The sequence below is a fragment of the Bidens hawaiensis genome, unplaced genomic scaffold (assembly GCF_021521415.1).
Source record: "Bidens hawaiensis isolate Kalapana, Puna unplaced genomic scaffold, B.hawaiensis_p1.1 tig00050606_1, whole genome shotgun sequence".
NCBI classification, from domain to species: Eukaryota; Viridiplantae; Streptophyta; class Magnoliopsida; order Asterales; family Asteraceae; genus Bidens; species Bidens hawaiensis.
In genome coordinates, this window is record NW_027506158.1 from 1 (window position 1) to 23,785 (window position 23,785).

General features: G+C 38.8%; 2 protein-coding genes across 2 annotated transcripts; one reads left to right on the top strand and one right to left on the bottom strand.

The window, feature by feature from the left end:
• Window positions 1-15: 15 nt before the first annotated feature.
• LOC143616899 (E3 ubiquitin-protein ligase COP1-like) lies at window positions 16-7,873 on the top strand. Its single transcript, XM_077089596.1, has 10 exons — window positions 16-132; window positions 217-374; window positions 460-525; window positions 601-679; window positions 759-914; window positions 981-1,079; window positions 1,173-1,277; window positions 1,359-1,538; window positions 7,311-7,421; window positions 7,516-7,873. The coding sequence occupies exons 1-10, from the start codon at window positions 16-18 to the stop codon at window positions 7,678-7,680; spliced, it is 1,236 nt and encodes a 411-aa protein (XP_076945711.1). The 3' UTR covers window positions 7,681-7,873.
• A 5,803-nt stretch (window positions 7,874-13,676) lies between these two features.
• LOC143616900 (uncharacterized) lies at window positions 13,677-14,930 on the bottom strand. The gene is made up of 2 exons (XM_077089597.1): window positions 14,337-14,930; window positions 13,677-13,730 (listed from the first exon to the last, which is right to left on the bottom strand). The coding sequence occupies exons 1-2, from the start codon at window positions 14,928-14,930 to the stop codon at window positions 13,677-13,679; spliced, it is 648 nt and encodes a 215-aa protein (XP_076945712.1).
• Between the last annotated feature and the right edge of the window lie 8,855 nt (window positions 14,931-23,785).

A 23,785-nucleotide genomic window follows, 5' to 3' on the forward strand; every position in this document is an offset into this window, starting at 1 on the left:
GATTTTAACCTACAGATGGATAAACGCAGTATAATTAACCTTCCCGATGCACATGAAAGAAAGGATGCTTGCAGTGGCTCAGATTCACAGTTAGGAATCTCTGTAGCTAGAAAAAGACGGGTCCACGCACAGGTTAAACAAACCTTCTAACGTCGTCTTTTGCTATCTATAATTATATAGATATAAGTCACTGAACTTGATTATTGCAACAAATAGTTCAACGACTTGCAAGAATGCTACCTGCAAAAGCGGAGACATTGGGCAAAACAAGTGCAGAAACAGGAAGAACGAGAGAGTAATCCTGCTAAAAGAGAAGGTTATCATGCAGGATTAAAGGATTTTCAATCTCTACTTTCTTCATTTACACGATATAGGTTTAATGTGTACCTTTGTCTTGTTTTTCTGTAAAATATGAATCTTTAGTATATCAATCTTCTGTTTCTTTTACTATATATGTAGTCGATTGCGAGTCATTGCTGGACTTAGACATGGGGATCTTTTTCACTCTGCTGATATTATATCAAGGCTAGTTAGATTAGTTATAAGTATAAGTTGAAGAGTTGTGTTGTTTGATCTTTTTTAACAACGGGAACATTGCAGCATAGAGTTTGATAGAGATGATGAGCTTTTTGCTACTGCTGGAGTTTCAAGGCGCATTAAAGTTTTTGAATTTGCCTCTGTGAGTGTCGCATTAATCCAAAGTTGAACCTTTTTATCGTTCAAGATTGTTTATTTATTTTATTCCCCTGCGTTTCCAGGTGGTGAATGAGCAAGCAGATGTTCAGTGTCCTGTGGTGGAAATGTCAACGCGGTCAAAACTTAGTTGTTTGAGCTGGAACAAATACACCAAGAGTCATATTGCCAGTAGTGATTATGAGGGTATTGTCACTGTTTGGGATGTAACTACTCGTCAGGTAGGATATTAGCGTCATTTTTTTACTTATTTTTAATGCCAATCTAAATTACAATTATGAACTCAGAGCGTAATGGAGTATGAAGAGCACGAGAAACGAGCATGGAGTCTTGATTTTTCTCGTACCGATCCTACAATGTTAGTATCTGGAAGTGACGACTGTAAGGTATTTATTGCATAAAACTTTGTAAATCATTTTTATCAAATAAATTCTATTATTATTGAGAAGTAATACAGTTTTTATGATTATATTCAACAGGTGAAGATATGGTGTACAAGGCAAGAGGCAAGTGTTCTTAACATTGACATGAAAGCAAATATTTGCTCAGTGAAGTATAATCCCGGATCTAGCTTTCACGTGGCAGTAAGTTCTTGTTAAATTTCAAATCTTTTAACCGTTAATTATATAAATATACCTTTTCAACAAATATATGCATTATTGCAGGTGGGCTCAGCAGATCATCACATTCATTATTATGATTTAAGAAATATCAGCCAACCGTTGCATATTTTCAGCAGGCATCGGAAAGAAGTTTCGTATGTGAAATTCTTGTCCAATCACGAGCTTGCTTCTGCGTCTACCGACAGCACTTTGCGCCTATGGGACGTGAAGCAAAATATCCCGGTCAGTCTTGTAACAAAATAGTTTTTTAAATCATATTTGAAGCATTACTTAGTTATAAACTAGTATTAAAGGACACACTTAATCGTTAAAAAACTAACTTGCTCAAAATTTTATAAAAAAAACGAAACGCCTCACGTAAACACACCCTTAAAAGCAATATTGAAAAGTGGAGGGTGACGTATTGCAAGTTTTGGAGGAGCCATAATATAAAATTTAAAACTAACTTTTAAAACTGATTTATGTATACAGCTTTAACGACTTGTACATAAGTGCTCAGCTTGTACATTATCATGCGCATCTCCATTTTTGAACGAAACTTACTGTTAATTGTATTTAGTTAGGGTTTTAGCCCATATAGTTGGCTAAAGCCCATGGGCCTTTTATGGGTTGTTAGCTAGGGTTTAGTTGTGTATATATAGATGTAATTGCTTATGTATTTCTCACACCTTCAAGTAATAAACATTACTTCACTACAACCATTTCTTTACATGGTATCAGAGCTACGGCTCTCGATCTAAACCCTAGCTGCCACTTAATCTGAACCGAACCAGCCGGCCCTAGATCTGAAACCGAACCCGTCTACCTCCTGTCCAGATCTCGTAATCCTTTTTCGAGATATATTCCGCCGTCACCGCCTCTCCCACTGTCACCACCACCCTCCGATTAGCAAACCCTGAAAATCCGACGCCGATCCGCCGCCGCACGCGCCCCCACGCGCCACCTGAAGAACCGCCGCTGCCACCCATGCGCTGCCGCGTGACGGCGCGTGTACCATCCTCCGGCCGCCGTATTTTTTCCAGGTTACTTATTTTTTGCTTCCGCACCACCCTGTGTTGTTAGTTTTTCAATTCGGGATCTTTTAGTTTTTCAGTCTCAGTTCGCGTTTGTATTTGTTCGGATAAGAAACTTTCAGATCCAATGGCTGATAAAAAGACTTCAGAAAATCAGATTGCTCCAGGTATTATTAATTATTCAGCTGTTCTTCGCATTCCGATCAAACTTGACTCAAAAAATTGGGGTTCGTGGAGTCTCTTTGTCCAAAAGGGTCTTGAAAGTATGGACAAAGACGATCATCTCACTAAACCACCCCCGGACCCGATTACCAAAGAATGGAAAATTGATGATAGCGGAATCTTAATGGCCCTATGGAATGCTATGGATACACAAATCCTTACTATTGCTCAAAACTTTTCCACCGTAAAAGAAATGTGGGATCATCTCTCTTCATCCTTTTCGGCTAAGGAGTCTATCTCTCATGCTTATTCTGTGGTTCAAGCCTATGGTCGGGCCGAGCAAGGTGATTCTACATTTACCGACTATTTCACACGATTCTGCAAACTCCGGGATGAGCTTCGTACTATGTTTCCACCCACTACTGATTTGAAGATTCAGGAGGAGCGAAACGCCAAGATGGATGTCATGACCTTCATTGCCGGGATATCACCTAAGTATTCAAGCGCCCGACCCCTACTGTTAAGCAACTCCGCTGCTACATCTTCAGTTGCATCAACCTTTCACCTGTTACGGGAAATGTATGGTCCTGGTGCAACTCTACCCCCTACTGATACATCGGCTATGTATACATCTACTGGTCGGGGTACTGGTCGAGGTTCTCATATGACCCACAAAAAGAGTTTTGGACGGGGCGGTGGTCTTGTTTGTCACTATTGCAAGGAACCAGGTCATACGAAATGGGACTGCCCGAACCGCCCTTCTGGAAGTTAGCCACCTCCTCGTCCCAAAGCTCGTTTGGCTGCCGCTGGTGAGACTTCAGGTCCAACCGCCACTCCCACCTACACAGTTAGCGAAGAAGACTATTGTCGTCCCCAGCAGCTTCTAGCCTCTCATACTCCTGATCCTGTTCCTGCTCCATGTGCCAATACGGCCGATTTAGGTACGCTTCCTGGTCCTTCTTCATCTTGGATTATTGATTCGGGTGCCACTCATCACATGACTGGGAACTCGGGTATTCTGTCTAACCTTAATAAAATCTCCCACCAACCTGTTCGACTGGCTGATGGGTCTTCCTGTCCTGTACTGGGGGTTGGATCCATTAACACCTCATCCAACTTTAACCTCTCGTCTATTCTATATGTTCCTAAATTTCCCGATAACCTTTGTTCGGTAAGCCAACTTACTAAACAACACAATTGCTCTGCTAAATTTTATCCTACTCACTGTATCTTTCAGGAACTAGGGACGAACCGTCTGATTGGCACAGGTTTTGAATCTGGAGGCCTCTACCGCTTAATCTTCCCGTCAGGTCCTACATGTTCTATAGCAACTGCTTCAGTCAAGGAGGACCACTGTCGGTTAGGTCATCCCTCTACAGCGGTTATGAGGCAAATGCGTCCAGATTTACCACTTTCGTCTTTTAATTTTCATTGTGAGTCGTGTCAACTTGGTAAACATACCAGGCGTCCCTATCCCCCTAGAGTGTCTAATCGAGTCAGTTTTTGTTTTGAACTTTTGCATTCTGATGTATGGGGGCCTTGCCCTACCAAATCTACTTTGGGTTTTGAATATTTTGTTAGCTTTATTGATGACTGTTCTCGCACTACTTGGATTTATTTGATGAAATCTCGTAGTGAAATTTTTTCCATATTTCAAGAATTTAATGCTTGTGTTCAAAACCAATTTAACACCACCATTAAAACTTTCCGATCCGATAATGCTAAGGAATATTTTTCCATCGACTTTTCTTCGTACTTGAAAAACAACGGTATTATTCATGAATCATCATGTGCATATACATCTCAACAAAATGGTGTGTCCGAACGCAAAAATCGTCACCTATTGGATGTTGCTCGCACACTCATGATCCAATCACGTGTCCCTCATCGTTTTTGGGGAGATGCCGTTCTCACAGCTGCATATCTGATTAACCGTATGCCCACACCCGTTCTTCATAGTAAAACACCGTTTTCTATACTATGTCCCACTGGTACTCCTTTTCCTCTCGCACCTAAAGTCTTTGGTTGCGTTGCCTATGTTCATGACCATCGTTCGAAAACAATCAAACTTGATCCCCGAGCCCTTCGTTGTATCTTTGTTGGTTACTCACGGGTTCAAAAAGGGTATCGGTGCTATAGCCCATCTCTTCACCGATACTTTACTAGTGCCGATGTCACTTTTAATGAGCCCTGTCCTTACTTTCCTGAGTATTCCACTCCTGTTTCTGACCCATTTCCTGACCTCGATATACCCACATCTCCCTTCATCCCCACCATTCCTGTGTCAATTCCTTCTACCGATCCAATCTCTACTGATTCTGACCCACCGACAGAATCTCCGCCACTGCTTTTCCCATATGCTAGGCGAGGTAGGGGTCAAACATCAGCGACTCTTGAATTACACCCTGGCCACGACCCCGAAATACCCTCCGATACTCCGCCTACATCTGAGCAATCCACACCTCTCACAACTACATCCTTACCCGATCCACCCACCTCTGATACACCCGTTTATGATCCTCCTGGTGCCCCACTTCCCAATATTCCTATTTCCTTTCGCAAGGAACCCCGGACATGTACTCGTTACCCAATTCAGGACTATGTTGCCTACACCCACCTATCTCCTGAATCTCATGCGTACACCACTACACTTGATTCCTACCCGATTCCCAAAAATGTGACGAGTGCTCTCGCTCACCCAGGATGGAGACAGGCTATGGAAGATGAAATTGGGGCTCTAAAGTCCAATCATACATGGGATCTTGAAACACTTCCTAAAGGGAAGTGTATTGTTGGTTGTCGTTGGGTGTTTACGGTTAAACTACACCCGGATGGCTCCTTACACCGTTTAAAGGCTCAGTTGGTTGCAAAAGGGTATTCTCAGGCATATGGCATTGATTACGATGAAACTTTCTCTCCGGTTGCTAAAATGCCATCTGTCCGTATTTGTATCGCTCTTGCTGCCATTAATCATTGGCCGCTCCACCAGCTTGATGTCAAGAACGCCTTTCTTAATGGTGTTCTTGAGGAGGAGGTATATATGGAGCAGCCCCCAGGGTTCGTCGTTGAGGAGGAGGCCTCGAAAGTTTGTAGACTACGTCGTTCTCTATATGGTCTTAAACAGTCTCCCAGGGCATGGTTTGGTCGATTCTCTAGTGTTATGGGACAGTTTGGGATGACTCGGAGTGCCTACGATCACTCTGTCTTCTTTAGACACCAGAAAGGGAAGAGGATTATCGTAGTTGTTTATGTGGATGACATTATAATCACAGGTGATGACGAGGTCGGGATTTCCGAACTCAAGCAGTTTCTTCAGTCTCAGTTTCAGGTCAGCGACTTAGGTCGATTGAGGTATTTCCTTGGCATAGAAGTATCCCGCTCTCCACAAGGAATACTCCTCTCCCAACGAAAGTATGTTCTTGATATGTTAACTGAATGTGGCTTACTGGGTTGTAAACCTGTTGATACCCCAATGCTTCCTACAAAGAAACTCCTCCCAAAGGAAGGAGATCCAATGAAAGATCCTGAGCGATACAGACGGCTGGTTGGTAAACTTAATTATTTAACCGTCACACGACCGGATATCTCCTTTACTGTCAGTGTTCTGAGCCAATTTATGGCTACACCATACACCGGTCACTGGGATGCTGCCCTTCGTGTCTTAAGATATCTTAAGACCTCACCTGGCTTGGGTATATTATACTCCGATCAGGGTCATTGTCGTGTAGGTGCCTTCACGGAAGAAGGAGATGGTCGGATATCAGGGTTCTCAGATGCAGATTGGGCAGGTTGTCCAATTTCTCGACGATCTACCACCGGATATTGTGTGTTTGTTGGAGGAAATCTTGTATCATGAAAGAGTAAGAAGCAACACACGGTTTCCCGGTCGAGTGCCGAATCGGAGTATAGAGCCATGGCAGATGTAACATCAGAGATGACATGGGTTCGTCGTCTTCTCAAAGAGCTCGGGGTTGTTTCTAATGACTTGATGAGGTTATACTGTGATAATCAGTCAGCCATTCACATAGCCAAGAATCAAGTATTTCATGAGAGGACAAAACATATTGAGGTCGACTGCCACCTTATCAGAGATCGGGTAGTAGGCACACAAACTGATCCTCCTTCCATTCAACCAGTTCATGTGAAGACAAATTTTCAGCTAGCAGGCATTCTAACTAAACCGCTCCGGAAAGCTCAGATAGATTTTATTTATAACAAGTTGGGCATGATTAACATCTATGCTCCAACTTGAGGAGTGTTAATTGTATTTAGTTAGGGTTTTAGCCCATATAGTTGGCTAAAGCCCATGGGCCTTTTATGGGTTGTTAGCTAGGGTTTAGTTGTGTATATATAGATGTAATTGCTTATGTATTTCTCACACCTTCAAGTAATAAACATTACTTCACTACAACCATTTCTTTACACTTACATTAAAACATAACGCAACTGTATATTCAGAATTTTATAACATATGGTATTTCAACAACAGGAAATCTATAAACGAAAAAAAAAAGTAGAATCTTATTAATTACACACATGTCAACTTGTGGTTGGCTAGAAAAAATAAGAAAAAAAATATAAAATAGTCTTGGGGACATCTTGTAAGTTTGAGGGGACCTAAGTATAAGATCGTGAGGGGGCAAATGTAAGTTTTTTTTTACGTTTATTCATTAGAGTGCTTGTAACTTGAGTTCCAAAAATTGTACCAAAGACACATTCAATAAAGAATTAATTTTGTTACTATTTATATTTTATACTGTCAGTTCTTTACACACACAATTGATAATCTTTAATAAATAATACTTTCTTAATCTTGCAGCTGCGCACGTTTAGAGGACATGTGAACGAGAAGAACTTCGTGGGACTAACTGTAAATAGTGAATACATCGCATGCGGCAGTGAGACTAATGAAGTTTTTGTGTACCACAAGGTTATTTTGCAACTTTACACAAAAGCTTCATCATCTTTAATAATTTATTTGAAATATTGATTAAAATAATCTGTTTGTTTTTGTGTTTTTGTAGGCTATTTCAAGGCCTGCAGCATGGCACGGATTTAATATGGATGCAAATGAAGGTGAGGAGCCGGGGTCGTATTTCACTAGTGCTGTTTGTTGGAAAAACGACAGCCCGACAATGATAACTGCAAACAGTCGAGGAACAATTAAAGTTCTGGTTCTTGCTGAATAGTAAGTGTATAATAATAAGTATGTATAAACTTTATGCTGCCAAAGTGTTTCCTATTAAAAGTGTCTTTATGATATGTTTTGGTTAAGTAAATTAGAAGCCAATGTTGAATTGTAAAGATAATTATGTAACTGTTGGTTCATATTAATCCTAAATCAACGACCGATGATTGATGATCTTTCGGTCATAAGTCTTAAACCCGTAACGGTGGGTAACCCTTGCAAGACAAGCGGGGCGGTCAGGTTAGGTTACATGTGAAAATGGGTTGTGAGCCAAGTGGGTTCAGGTTTAGCCCCTGTTTACTAAATTTCTATACGTATTGAGTCCTCCCTCTCTCTTGCATTTTTGTCTAAGCTTCGCCATTGGGTGGAGGTGATGCCCTTGAGGCGGAAAAATACAATGGGTTTATATATGGTCAAAGGGTTAAGCTTTAGGCTTGAAATTGACTTCTATTAATCATACAAAATCACTTGAAACCTTAGCAGTACGAGTTTTAAATGCATTTCATTTTAAGTTAACAACACCACATTTTCTCGGTTAATTTCTATGGTTGTAAAACGAAGCGAACGTTTGTGAATTTGTAATTGGTGTTTTCAAATTTGTTTGTGCATGTGTCCAGCTATGTTTGTTAATTAGTGTCTGCTTACGTTTACGTTCGTGAAATGATCGTTTGTGTTTTCAAGCTTTTGTTCGGTTTGAGAAAGTGCCAACCTATGTATTTGGGGGAAGCTGTTTCTATATTTGACAATGGCCTTTGAAGGGCGATTGAGGACATCGTGATTTGTGGGGGGTCCGTTCTTCGGGGATCTCCAATGGAGGTTGACGTCACTTCCGACCCGTTTTGGGGGGTTGGGTCTATGTTCGGCCGAGGATGTATCTACATATGCTTTTGTGGCTTCGAGAGCACAATTGTGGTGTTTGCAAGACCATATTCTTCGGGGTTATGATATTTATGGGTTGGACTCTGATTATGAGTGTGCGATGGATCGTTTACGTACTTCATTTCCAGATTTTGATCTTAGCGGGTTCTCTAATAAGGACACCCCCCCAAAGGCCCAACATGTTGTGACGAGTGCCTTATTTAGTGGAATCGTCCAAAGTTTAGAAGTGAAGTTTAATCTATCCCCTCGCCAAAAGACGGTGTTTGAATGCCTTCGGGCCCCTCGAGCTCAGGATTTTCTAACGGCCATCCCCATTAAAGGATTGGGGCAACATATGTCGGGGTTGGAGTATCGGGCTATCCATCCTTAAGTACCGATTAATGATACCTATGTTTCCGACTGATGAGCCTTGCCCAATTTGTCGCAAGGTCAGTTTGGATTCTTTTGGAGACCATGCGGTGCAGAATTGTCTAGCTTTAAGTACAGACATGATTTGGTTAGGGATGTTTTGTATGATGTTCTTAAACGGGCAGTGATTTTTGTTAAAAAAGAGCCCCTGTTAACTTTCTCACGGATCCTCTTGAAGGGATGTCTACTTTACGACCAGCTGATATTCTTGTGGTCGGGTGGGCAAGGGGAAACACACTTGTGTGGATCTTACAGGAGTGTCTCCTCTTGTTGGGCTCAGGGACCGTGGGTTTGTTGTGGGTCAGGCTGCGTTGAAGGCTGAATCAGGCAGAGTTGTTAAACACGAGAAATCTTGTTTAGAGAATCAACATTTTCTCCCATTTGCTTTTGATACCTTCGGTTTCCTGGCCCAGAGGCTGTAAATTTTTTGAGTAGGGTTCAGCGTGTCGTACATGGAACCTCTTCAACTCTTAGGTCTCAAAGCTTCGTTTTTAGTAGGATTGGCTTTGCTATTCAAAAGGGGGTAGCGGCGTAGCTTGTTCCGTTTGCCTACCACTTGTTTGTAAACGTTTTCTAGAAATGGAAATTAAATAAGTTATTACTTCTTATTGTGAAATAACGAACGCACTCATTTCCTTAACAAACGAACATATACAAGAAAACTTGGTTCGATTTTGTGTTCAATATGCTCGCTCTTCGATTAAAATTTACTTGATTGAAGATGAGCCCACGAACTACCAAGAAGCAAAGGAGGTTAAATAAGGGGGTCAAGCAATGAAAGTTGAGAGACATTTGATCAGGAAACACAATATTTAGAAACTAACGGGGTGACGCCAATTGGGGTAAAATGGGTTTTCTTAACCCGGTGAGTTAGTCAACAAGTACAAGGCACGGTTAGAAGAGGTTTTTGTTGAACAACTGGATGGGTGGGTTCGTAAAAGGTAGGGCTGTAAACGAGCCGAGTCGAGTCGAGTCGATCCAGAGTGTGCTCGAGCTCGAGCTCGAACTTAATCGAGCTGGCTCGAGCTCGGCTCGTTTTCTTTATCGAGCTGAAAAATCGAGTTTGAGCTCGGCTCGTATAAAGCTCGAGCCGAGCTCGAGCTCGTCGAGCCGGACTCCTTTAAATAAATTTATTTTTTATTTATTATTTTTTTATTTTATATTTTACAAAATTTGATATATAAAATACAAAAAATAATTTTAACGTACATATTATATAAAATTTATAAACTAGAAAATTTATAAATTTATTTGTTTTATTTTCGTTATTATTTAATAAGGTCTTAGGTATCGAGTGACATAATCTATAATTTTTATTTATTTATTTCTTGGTATGATATTATTATATATAGATATTAAAATTTAGGGTTTAATCTAAACGAGACAACGAGCCGAGCTAACGAGTCGAGTCAAGACCGAGCTGACCCTGGCTCGAGCTCGGCTCGTTTAGAAATCGAGCCGAGTCGAGTCGAGCTCATTTAGAATCGAGCTTTTTCGAGCAGAGCTTTTTTCGAGCTATTTTCGAGCGAGTTTCGAGCGAGCCACAAGCCGCGAGCTTTTTGAACAGCCCTAGTAAAAGGAGAGGGTAATAAGTGTATAAACTCTCTAAAGCTCTTTACGGGCTAAAACAAGCTCCTGGAATTTAAAGTTGAACGGGATTCTAAAAGCTAAGGTTTCAAAAGATGTACCAAGGAACAAGTCCTACACTTGAAGAAATCACCAAAGCCTTTGTTGATTATTGTAGTGTAGTGTAGTGTATGTTGATGGTCTTTTGGTATCAAATGCGGGAACGGTTTGAGGCGAGTGACTTTGGAAAATCAACGTACTATCTTGGTATTAAAGTAAACCAAGGTCATAAGGGGATCTCAATTAAGCAAGAAAGCGGCATGATAATGATTACAAAAACTAGCTAGGGTGTAAACTAGCTAGGGTGTAAACGTGTAACTCGGCTCAATATCCGATGGATTTCGGTGTTAAGTTCTATCGAGACGAGAGTGGAGTTCTGGTCAATGGAACCAAGTACAATAGACCGGTTAGATACATAACCAACTCGATTTAGCATACACGGTTGGAATTGTTAGTCAGTATATGCAAGATCCAAAGGAATATCAGATGCTAGGGGGTGCAATAGATTCTAAGATGAGCATGGGTATATGGTATCGCCGGGCCGATACCAAGTTGTTAACCCGGTTTAGTGACAGTAGTCACAACATTGATGAAGTTGACATGCGAAATACCACCAGGCGGTGTTTTATTTTGTCAAAAGACCTATGTCCATGTGTTCACCGAAACAGGGCAATGTTGTATTATCTTCGTGTGAAGTCGAGTATATGGCATCATTAGCAACCTCTTGACAAGCCATGTGGCTTCGAGCTCGGTTAAGTGAAGTGACGGGAAACAAGTGAGAGGAGTCCTATTGATAACACATAGTGCTAGCAAGAATCATGTTTTTTTTATGTAAGCATCATATAAGTATAAATACATAAACGTATATAAAATATACATGTGATAGACCGAAGATATGCTATAGCTCTTCTTTCCAATTTTGTCATTGCCGAAATCAACATGATGTTTAAAGTGACAGGTTGTTTAGTTTTTTTTTCTTTTTTATCATTTCATTGATTAGAAGGTTCCACTAACATATATGAGGGGTAGTTGGTCACTTTTTAAAAATGCATTAGGCATGGCAACAAGTAACATAGGAACATGTGACCATTCTCAATATTCCAAGGAATATGCATGACAGGTCATAGTTTCTAAAAAAAGATTCATACGACCTTTTACACAGGGTCATGTTATTCATACACCCCTTCTAGAAACTCACACACCCTATATACGATCGTATAGGGCCTATACGATCATATGGGACAAAAGTACGAAAAAAGTACATCTGCACGCGCAGTGTATGGAATCTATCGTATGACTCCCATACGATCGTATGGAAACAAAAAAACAAAAATCAAATTTGATTGAGATAGCCGTGCATGTTAAAACCAAACGTGATATACTTGGACATGAATTCCGCATAATATATGATATAATATCTCGTACGTATTACCCTCGTTTTACGCAACGACACAATACAATATTCCGGACGTGATATAATATTCAGTTTATTATTTGATACGACACAATATTCCGGACGTGATATAATATTCTACCGGTTTTAATATATACACACGAAGGGGACTTGTTTCTTTCTCATTCATTCACTACCAAACTAGCGTGAGTGATGTCGATTTCTGGCGATGACGATAACGATAGCGAATTCTATAACAACATATCAGTGTTTACAACTGATCAGGTCTATTTTTTAAAATTGTGTTTGTATTATTTAAGCACGAGCATCACTAAATATTTATTTTGTTTCAGTTGTTTGGGGGGTCCGTCGATAGCGAATTCTATAACAATAAATGTGTATGGTGTTAAGACTTGTATTATCTTTTGGGGTATTTCTTTGTAATGTATTAGGGATGTTTGTTTGAAGTTTAGTTATGATGTTATTTGGTATTTTCTTTTGTTTCTTTGTATCTTATTATTGTTATATCTACTTATCATAACAAGAAAGATACAACAAGAATTTTGTGTATGAATTTGTATAGTATTAAATTTGTATGGTATTAATCTAGCAAATTGGGTTTATGCTACATGTTTTTTCCTCTAAATATACGGGTCTCGTGCCGAACGAAGAAGACAAACAACTAGTTATACTTTAAAAAAATTAACACATAATTAACGGGTAGTTAACACATGCTATACCCTTTGTCAAAACTCAAAACTCACAAGTTGCAGATTGTTAATTTTTTTTTAAAAAAACAAGCTATACAATCGTATAGCACTCATACTATCGTATGGAAAGTCTGCACAGCAGACAAAACCTGCGAACATATGACAAAAGCTGCATTCTTATACGATCGTATATGAGCTATACGATCGTATGGTTTCTAAGGGTGTGTGAATAGGTCAAAGGGGTGTGTAGATAACAAATTCTAAGTTTCCTAAGTAACAACGAGCTCCTGTAACGCCGCTTTAACATCGGACGTCAGGTGGGTTTAACATTGGTGGCATGGCATACCGCCCCACAACGAGCTGCCTAAAGGATAGGGTGAGTGGTAAGTATGCTTTAATATATATTTTTAATAACTTGTTCATTGATGAATTAATATGAATTGCAAGCTTAATGAGAAAAGAGACTTAAGACAAATTAACCTAGTCTAAGTTGACAAATGAAGTTGTCACAAGAGTTAGTTCAACACACGATATTTTCTTGCTAAGAGATGGCAACATGAGTAGTTATGGAGTACATGTTCTCAATAAATTCCTTTGCTTTAAATGGTTGGGGCAAGGGTATTTATGTCAGTTTGGGAGTTTAATATTGTCACTAACATGACACCTTTGGTCATGTAAATGCCCCAAGTATGTTTTTGACAGACCCATCTTCTTAAACCTACTTGTTTGTCTCCTACATGTTACAAAAGGTGTGTAACCATAAATAAAAAAATCTACACAAGACAAGTTAAAAGTACTATATATGTGTGCATCATATACCTCGGTCTTCAACAACTACACATTTAAGCAATAGTGCTTCGTAGCATTTAAGTGGGTGAAAGAACTTTCCTTCACATGATGAAGTATCTATCGGTATTGATGATGAACCCGTGATATTTTTCCGACGGGGCACCATCTTTTTTGGTGTGTAACTTTTCACAATCAGACGTTAGAATTTTCGGGCTGGTCATCATTTTGGGTCGGGGCATAAGTAGTCTAAAATTCAAGTTTTAACACAACTAAGTAACAAATTCAAAAATTCATGTGCTTATTTGACTAAAATCTTGGTTTTTAGAATTTAAAATTCAAAAATGCTAAAAAGATTTGAACCCGTGACTAGCTATTAGTAGAAGGACAAAAGATTTACCACAAAACCATACTTTATTTTGATGCTATATAGATACCATCTATTTATTTTTATGAGGTCCTTCAAAAATTTAACATATCGTCTTTACGATTTTTTAAGAAAACATTATGATCATGGGACCTAAACCTACATAAGGTGGGTCTGTCTGTTGTAACGATATTGGTGTGGGTTGATAAGTAACAGACGGTGTTCCAAACCAAATTTCCATTTTAAAAACATACCATACCATGAGATCAGACTTGGTAATGAAAGCTAAATTTGAGTATATTTTGGAACGAATAGAAGAAATTTTATTAAGTTAATATGAATAAAAGTGATTTTCTTAACAAACAAACATTAATAATAAAAATAATAATAATATATAGATGAAATTAATAAATATCGAGGATCTCAAGGATAGATCGATTACAAAGGGGACAAGTTCCTCGGTTCAACCATAACTCCCTACAACACACCCTACAATACGTGTGTCCACAGGGGATCAACGCTGCACCCTTCTTCCTTCCCATGCACACGCAGCACATCTCATCCCTTCCCAACTCTTCCTTCTCATCATCCTCATCCTGACCGTCCGTTTCCTTTTCCGTTTCTTCCAGTAACCTCATCAATGATATCCTCAACGGAGTCCCAACCTCCTCTGTTGTCTCTGTTGTAGACAGAGGAGGTTGGGTATCGTCACCGGTCCCACTAGTGGACCGGAATTGACGTTCTGCTGCCAATGCGTCCGCGAGGTTCATCCTGGGAGACGGGAGGGTGCACTCGGGCTCGTCATTGGTATCAGCTGCGTCTATCTGTTGACGTACTGAATCCACATTGACGTCGTTTTCATCCTCGTCGTCGTTAGGTTCTGCTTTCATGGCGGACGCCCCAAAGCCCCAGATGGACCCACAACAGACGATGCTCTTTAATCCCAGCCGTTCATGGAGGCTCTTTCGTCGACTTAACGACCTACCGCCACCGTCCATCGTTCTCACTGCCAAAAAGTCAACGATCGTACTCCTGTTTTTTCCCCTCTCTGTTTCTGCAGTTTCCTGTAAAAACAGAGCCATCAGTTCCCTGAACCGACTCATTGGAAATCAAAATAAATATTTAGTGAGTCTGTTCTGGGAACTGAATTGATAACAAATAAATAGAAAAGAGAAGGCGTACGAGTATAATAATAATAATAATAATAATAATAATAATAATAATAATAATTATAAGATGAGTTCACGTGAGTTTCATCAATAATAATAAGGTGGAAATTGATGATGGCGCGGATTCCACCTCTTCCTTTGTGATTCAAATATCGCTTGCACAGAATTGAATTGAGGACGGAAAGTGATAAATGAAGTCAAAAGGAAGCTGGGATAATTTATAGCTTCATCCTTTTTATTTTTGAATTTGACAGCAAGTGCCCCTACACTATGTGTCACTTTGTAATATAAAAACAAAACTGAGAAAGCAGGCCCACAGAAAAGAAGAAGCCAAAGTCAAAAGATACCAACAGACTAGTATCAAGTTAAAGACATGTACAAACAGATCTCAAGAAAGCAGATCCAATTATGTAACATATGATGATGTATATATATATATAGGGTGGTGATTATTGTTAAAAGTTTTTGTTTAAGTCTAACTTGAACATGTATGTTAGGATTATAAAAGTCGACATAGCTCACTTAACTTGTTTATCTTAACTAGTAAACCGGGTTTAAGGTTTGAAGTGGAATGTGTTAAAGCTGTAAACATCATAAACCGGTTGACAGGTTATTAACATAATGTTTGGTAAGGGTGCAATAACGTGTAGGATTAGACATTCTAACCGCCCAAGGCTTAGTGGTAACGCGATGGAGGGCACCACACCTTTTGCTTCGAAAGGGTGCAAAGAACTCCACCCTTAGCAAACTAAGCTACACGTAATGAAGTTGTATATTAGTTAACATGGGTGTTAGGCATGTTAACTAGGAAAAACAACGTGCTTGTTAGCCGGGTTACCATGACCAACTTAAAACCTTAGTATACGCGTTCCGTGTCAGGAAGTACCACCCATATATACAAAAAATAACGTATAGAAAGATCCTTCTTTATTACATTATTAAATTACTAATTAGCATAGAAATGGTGTACTATATATTGTAATCAATAAAAGATAAGTATTTCGTTATTTCGTTATCAGAAGCATTTGGTTTGTCTCACCATTTCCTATTTTTTATAATCTTGATTTGATGCTTTAACTTATTATTTAAAGATGATAAAGTCAACGAGGTGTATTATTTAGTGTGGTCGTGTTAGGTGATTAACCTAACACGTTTTTTTATAGAAAGAAAGAATGACAAGTTACATTGTCTTTATAACTAAACCATTTATTCGAGGGCTGCTTGTGAGTTTTAATTACAAAATATGAGATTGCGTACTGCATTTTATTTGATTGCGTATTGTATTTATTTACGTTGTATAATGATTAGGAACTAAACAATTTAATAATGACAATCAAGGAAGAACTCACAAAGAATTTAAATTAGCCTACCGTGTTCCATAATACATCCATAATTATTATAGTTTTCATAATACAAAATACTTGAATAATTACCGGCGTTAGTGGCATTAGCTAGGTGGAATATACCAGTTGAGACTGTTTTATGTCTGATAGGCAGGGAGGTGGAGGAGACGGCAGAACGCTTAATGGTATTATGTCGGTTCGCTCAAGAAGTGCGGCATGGTATCGCAACTTGGTGCAAGGTACCAACTTTCTTTGCTTTCTCTACCCGTGACACTGAAAGCTACACAAGTTCTACCTGCTCCACTTGGAAAGCGAAAGTGTTTAACGTGGTGTGCCTACGGTAATGTGGTGTATTTGGAAGGCGAGAAACGAGATGGTTCATGATAGAAAACTGGCTCATGCAAGTAGTGTTTTGGGTGAAATCAAAGCGTCGAGTTTTTCTTGTAGGTTTGTAACATATCTAAAAATTTAAACATTATGTGGGAGAGGTGGAGGGTGTTTGATCTTGATAGGTTGTAAGGGGTTACTGGCAATCTCAGGTTGTTGTGTTAGCGATTATAACATCCTGGAAACTGTGGTCCAAAATATAACAACTTTCACAAGTTGAGTGACCAAAGATATACCCGAAATAACTAGAAACCGATACCACCAATATGGACGACGACAACCGGTACAAAAAACGAGAAAATCAGATTATGGTTGTCATCGTGCATCGCGACGGGCAAAGCTCAGGTCCATCGTGATACGTGACAGGCTTGCAAAATATCTAAATTTTTTTGGGCAATTTCGTGCTATGCGACGACCTTATCCATTTGATCATCGCGATACACAATAACTACGTTAAGTAACCAGGGACATGTTTCAAACCACGTGGCACGGCGTCGCGATACACGACGACCCCCTATACACGCCACCGCGATACACAATGGGTGGAAAAACTTGCCTATAAAAGGGGGAGCCATGCATTTCACTTAGCATCGAGAAGTGTGTCATCATGCCAAGCCCCGAAGTTTCAATGATTTAATCCCCGATACGCGACGTAGAGTACTTGTGACACCTCCACATTGTCACGTTAACTCCGTTAACACATACTCTATTATCTCAAAATTCATGCATAACATTTACATGAGTCAGTTACGAGTCACACACACAAGTCGTTAGTACGCGTTGTTGATTAATGTCAAACCAGACATGTTAAATAATTCGAATACATTTTTATGTGCTAGATGTTTTATGTGTTAAATGCTTTAGTACATCATGCTTTCTTAACATGCCATTAGTTGATATTAAAAGAAAAATTATATTTAAACCCATTGGGCATCGCGACGAGTATGGCTAAGTTCCACATGATGCGCGGAGAGTGCTAGACACTAATTCTTGTTTATAAACTAAATTTTGAAACCCTAAATGCCTCATAACCACTACATATATCTCCTAGGCGATTTCATTGAGTTCTTGGGTGATTTTGGGTGCTAATGGGTGAAAAGAAAGCTTACAGTTAATCCATATCATCAATCAATCATTCTTGTAAGTGTTTAATCGTTAAACTCTTGATTTCTTGCTTTTCTCTTGATTCTTGATTTTAAACACTACATGATGTGATGGTCTTTCTGTAATATGCTTGTTATATGATGATGATGATGATGGTGGTGGTGGTGGTGGTGGTGATGTTGTATAATCATTTTTTGATGGGGTTAGAAAATTAGGGTTGTTGTAAAAATGAATTGCACATGAGGTTTGCTTATGTCATAATTGTAACAGTTTATTACCCACTTATGGTTTTGACTGTGACTCGATGATAAATGATGAATTTCGATCGATTCTTGATTCTAGGTTATACTACTTCGAGTCTAGTTTTCAGAAAACTAGAGTTTGTAATAACTGGAGATTTTCTTCATAGATTTTCCGATTTTACAAAGTTGCACGTCTAATTTGATTCAGAGTGTTGTTTCTGGTCTGGATTCCTAGTACCATAACTTGATAACAACAAAGCTAAATGGGTTGGTTCCACTTCTGAAATTTAATTTTATGAGTTAGGAAAATAACCCAATTAGTCTTGCTTGATTTGCACTAGTAGCATGGCTTAACCAAGTCAATACATTTTGTTGCGCAATTTGATAAACCGTTTGTACCTATCTACAATGATTGGTTTATTGTGATTTTTGTATACAAGAGAAAAATATAATACAAAGTAAAAATTTATTGAGAAACCTAATCCACGAATTCTTCTGTGTGAAATTTGTAGAATTTCTTTCTAAGATTTACTAGGTTAATCAAATCCATTTTCAAATGCTAGAATCTATCTTGTAAACTGCTTGATCTGAATTTAAGTTGTATGGTAAATACTTGCTTGATTTGTCATGATTTGATGTGTGTATACATGTTAGAACCTTTTTTACCTTTGACATTAAATGCGATCACCAACTAGTCATCGGGTCAAGCTTTTGTTTTTGTGTGAATATATACGTGAGTCACAGGGTCATGTGTTGTTGAACACACACTCATAACTTAAACACTTGTACTGGGTAACAATTAGCAAGTCAAGTGCATTCTTTTGTGTAAGGCCCCGTTACCGGTAGCCCTACTTTTGTGTTGGATTTACTCATAAATGCAGTTCTAATATCAGAGTTAATTAAAAACATTCGCGGAATATAAAAACTTTAATAAAACATTTCATAACAATTCAAAACTTGTCTTAAACAACCAACTTGTCTTTCGAAAACTAAGTAATTAAAACATAACACGCCCTGAGCCTTCCGATGCCAGTCTCTTATTCAACGCCACGTGTCTCCTCAAGTGAGCTGCCTCATCCTACTCACCTGCGTGCATACTAAAAGTCAGCTACGCTGAGTGAGTTCTAGTTAATCATACATTATACAATACACACAAACTTATATTCTTTCATTCATACTTTCATACTTTCTTTTGTACTAACTTGCTTTCATATCTTACGTTATAAAGAGCATTACGCCCTACATTCCTCGAGTATTATTAGGGCTCGGTACCCTCCTTCCTCGTGTATTATTAGGGCTCGGTACCCTCCTTCCTCGAGTATTATTAGGGCTCGGTACCCTCTTTCCTCGAATATTAGTAGGGTTCGGTTTCCTAGTTCTCGAATATTAGTAGGGATCGATTCCCTCTTCGTTACCATACAACCATACATCATACCTCGAGTATTATTAGGGCTCGGTACCCTTTTCGTAACCATACAACCATACAGCCATCCTTTCCTTCTTTTATTAACTTTATCACGTTCATACACATAAGCATACATATCATACTTACTTTAAACATAGCGTTACAACCTGACAGTACGTGCAATATCCGAAGATCGTTCACGTACCATCAAGCAATCATTCATACATTTCACATTATTCACATAAGGCATACACTTATCTCTTAGGATAAGCGTATTAACAAACATATTGAGTATGCACACAGCCCCGAAAACATAACACATAAATGGGGCTAGAAACTCACTTGAATGCGGTTACGTTCACCGTTAATCGTAATCCCTTTCTTCAGTTGTGCACGGCTGACTGTATAATAAGTACACGTATCAATTAACTATCACTACTCATATCATATTTCTAGTCTTAGCTACTACCCACAACGAACGGGGGTCCGGGGGCAGCGCCCTTGGCAGCAGGGTCTAGGGGCGGCAGCCCCTAGCAAGGTCCAAGGGGCAGAGCCCCTGGCTGGGGTCGAGCTGCCAGGTCAGCTTGGAAAAATTTTATTTTCATTAACTGTCTTAACGCATTTCCTATTAGGATTTTAAGTTACTATTTTATTCACCTACTCATTCGTTAGCCCGATTCGGTACCTTAAAATGCATGTTAAGTGAACTTAACTTAAGCGAACTTAAGGTTCGGTGAACTTAAGACTCGGCGAACTTAGAGTCCAACGAACATATGGTTCAGCGAAGTTGATAAGGTAGGCGAACTTGCTTGTAGCGAACTTAACATCAAGCGAAGTTAGGTTTGGCGAAGTTAACCTTAAGCGAACATATGCCAGGCGAAGTTGTCAGGGGCGAACTTGGCTGGCGAACTTGCTTGCAAGCGTACTTGCTTGAAGGCGAAGTTGGCTTGCAGGCGAAGTTATTCAGCTTTCGCCTCTGTTCATTTGTAATCACCAGAATCACCCTCGTTTCATCGAGAAATTCTTGGATATGACGTTAACAAGTCCCGCGATCATTCCCATGGCCTTGTTCGGGTAAAACTTAGCCCGGAATGACGTAAAGTTTGGACCTTTATGGTAAAAACGTTCAATACAAGATTTACGGTTTATCCTATACGAACCGTATCTGTTTATGGGTTCATTGGATTCGTCCTAGCATCAAGTTCGTTACTTTACGTTTCGTTTAGAGCCGATCTATTATAGTTTCAAGTTTCATGGCTAACCGTCTATTAAAATATGAACTTTAAGATCGAAATCATACCTTTATGTTTTCGTTTTGGTTTTGGTTTCGGTTAGCTAGCTTATGAACTTTGGATCTTGTATAACTCTTGAATCACGTTTTCTTGCTCAGATTTCACCTCTCTCTCGCTCGGCCGCGTATGGTGTGTGTGTTTGGAGTGTGTAGAGATTAAGATGGAATGAAATGAGGTTTAGGGTTTTATGGTGGTTTAGGAGGATATTTATATTCCCCAAGGCCCATGGACCCAAAGCCCATTACCCTTTAATCAATCCTATTTAATCCCAATCCATGATCTTTTCTTTATTTAGCATAAATTAATTATTAACACTCGATAACTAAACGCAACTTTCTTTATTTAATACTAGAATCATTTTAGGATGTTACAAGTCTTCCCTCCTTAAAGAGGTTTCGTCCCCGAAACCTAACTATTACATAAACAGACAGGGTAGAACTTGCGCATCTCATCCTTAGCTTCCCAAGTAGCATTTGATCCTTTGCGATGTTTCCATATCACTTTTACCAAAGGTATAACCTTGTGACGAAGCTGCTTCTCCTTGCGATCAACGATCTCTATCGGTTGCTCGATGTAGTTCAATTGTTCATCAACCTCAATGTCCATCAACGGCACGTGAGACGTGTCATCAGCTAGACACTTCCTCAGATGAGAAACATGGAAGGTTGAATGAATTCCTTCTAACTCATCGGGTAAATCCATCTTATAAGCTACTTCCCCCACACGATCTAAAATTTTAAACGGTCCAATGTACCTTGGACTCAACTTCCCCCTCGCGGTAAAACTCTATTAGCCGAAATTTATGGGTGTGACAGTAGAAGTGTTGTCAGATCAACCTCAGGCGTAAACTCCAAGTACCCATGAAAAGGTAGGGATTCCTCTTAAGTTATTTTATTATATGTCTTAGACCATAGTCATGGGTATAGCCTAAACCTTAAATAATTTTAAGTATACATAGCTTTTCATATATAAAAGTTATAATCAAAATAATGTTTTTTCATAATTAAGAAGCATAAAGTTTTACAAAAGAAGATTATTGTTAAATTAAGGTTTCTTCTTGAAGAAGAAACATAAAGTTGACGTTTCTTTGTGAGAAAGAAACGTAAAACATAATTGATCAATAAACAGAAGGAATACAGGTCTAAATGTTTTATTCAAAAAAGTAATTTATCAAGGTTTAAAGGTATGCAAAATTTAGACAAAAGGTCTAAAGCTAGATCTTTAGATCTAGATATTTATTCAAAGTTATTCTCGTACTATAGGTTCAAGGTAACTCATCAACACACATATCAGTTTTACTTATCACCTTAACAAAGGTGAATACGTCTAAACATTTTATAAGCATAAATAGAAACGAATCATGTATACAAAAGTTTGCAAGCGATTATGGATCCCTAAAACTTTAGTATCTGCTGCCATTCAGGCTAGTTATACGTGTGCTTGAATACATACATATGTAGACAGAGGGCAAGCATACCTCACCACACTTAGCATCATGTCTCCGTCTCATTGAGCCAATTTATAGGGTTGTGTGGGCTTGACTATGTGCATATAATTAGTACACTAGTCTATAGAGCCGTTGATTGTTTTGAGTATGAACTAAAGGGTTACATAAAATGTTGTAGTATCAACGTTTTCACCAGCATGTGTGCTGACGTATTTTATAAACTACTTTACAAGTAAGGTGGAATAGAGAATAAAAGGTAGTGACTTAGCCATTAAGTGATCATTGATGGCTCAAATGTTTTAATATTCTAAATTAATGTTTATCTCAAGATAAACTTGATGCTAAATGGTCGTGATTAAGGAAAAAACAATAATAAACAAGTATCCTAATCACCTTAAAATAGTTATGGTAAGCAGGGTGTCAAACCACGAGGAGTATGTGGTCAGTGCGATGTGTAACTAATTCCTAACATTATGAAGTATGCAATTATGACTGATGATCACACTAGCAAAGAATTGGTTTTAATATCAAACAAACAATTAATCAAAGTTCAATCAATTTGCAAAAGAATATCACACCCAGGGTTCAAGTATATAACAACACGGCAATCTCAAGTCATCAAACAATTTAGTTTTCAATAATCGAATCAGGTTGGTTAACTAGTTAAACCTTAGGCATCAACAACCGCTAACACACGACACTGGTTATCAAACGACCCTACCACCGCGACACAACTAAGTAGCAATTGTGTGCTTTATCACATTCAAATTAATCAAAACAACCCTATGAACAAGTATCTAATAGCTTAAAACTAGTCATTCTAATCGAAATAAACCTAAACCGAATGAATGCACAATAATACCAAACATCAATGCTCATAGATCGATGATAAACAATACAATTAGTTTATTCTTAAAAGATGAGAAAAACTGTAAAGATTACAATATTCTACATCCCAGGTATGAATCGAGAAGATTAGTCGCTCATCTTCGTTTATAGATCTTCAGTTCTGGTGATTAACACCATGAGTATTGATCTTTGGATGACAAGGGAGGTTGGAAATCATCTTATGACTCTTTGAAACTGCTCTGGAATGAATTCAATTGCTTAGCCACAAATGGATAAATTAGGGCTGAAACCCTAGCTTTAATACTAAAACTAGTCTAAACCACAAAACTTGTGACCCAATTCGTGTTTGGCGTCGACGACTCCAGATCTGGGGTCGTTAATATGGTATTTTATGATTTTTACCCGTTTTCACTCTGATGCATGTGTATACAATCCCTGATCTTTCCCGGACTTTGTTCCATGCTCGTACAAGTGCCAAATTAGTGTTTAATGATCATTGACCTGAAACACATAAACATGTATGAAGTATCCTATTTCGTGTAATAAACAAATTAAAACTATACAATTAACACACTATTACATGAACATAATACCCGACCATCACTCTTTTGTATCAACGAAGAGTATTTAAATCCCGGGTTTTGTATATAATAATATTTTATTAAACCAAAACTTCCGCTACGCATAAAACTTGGATAT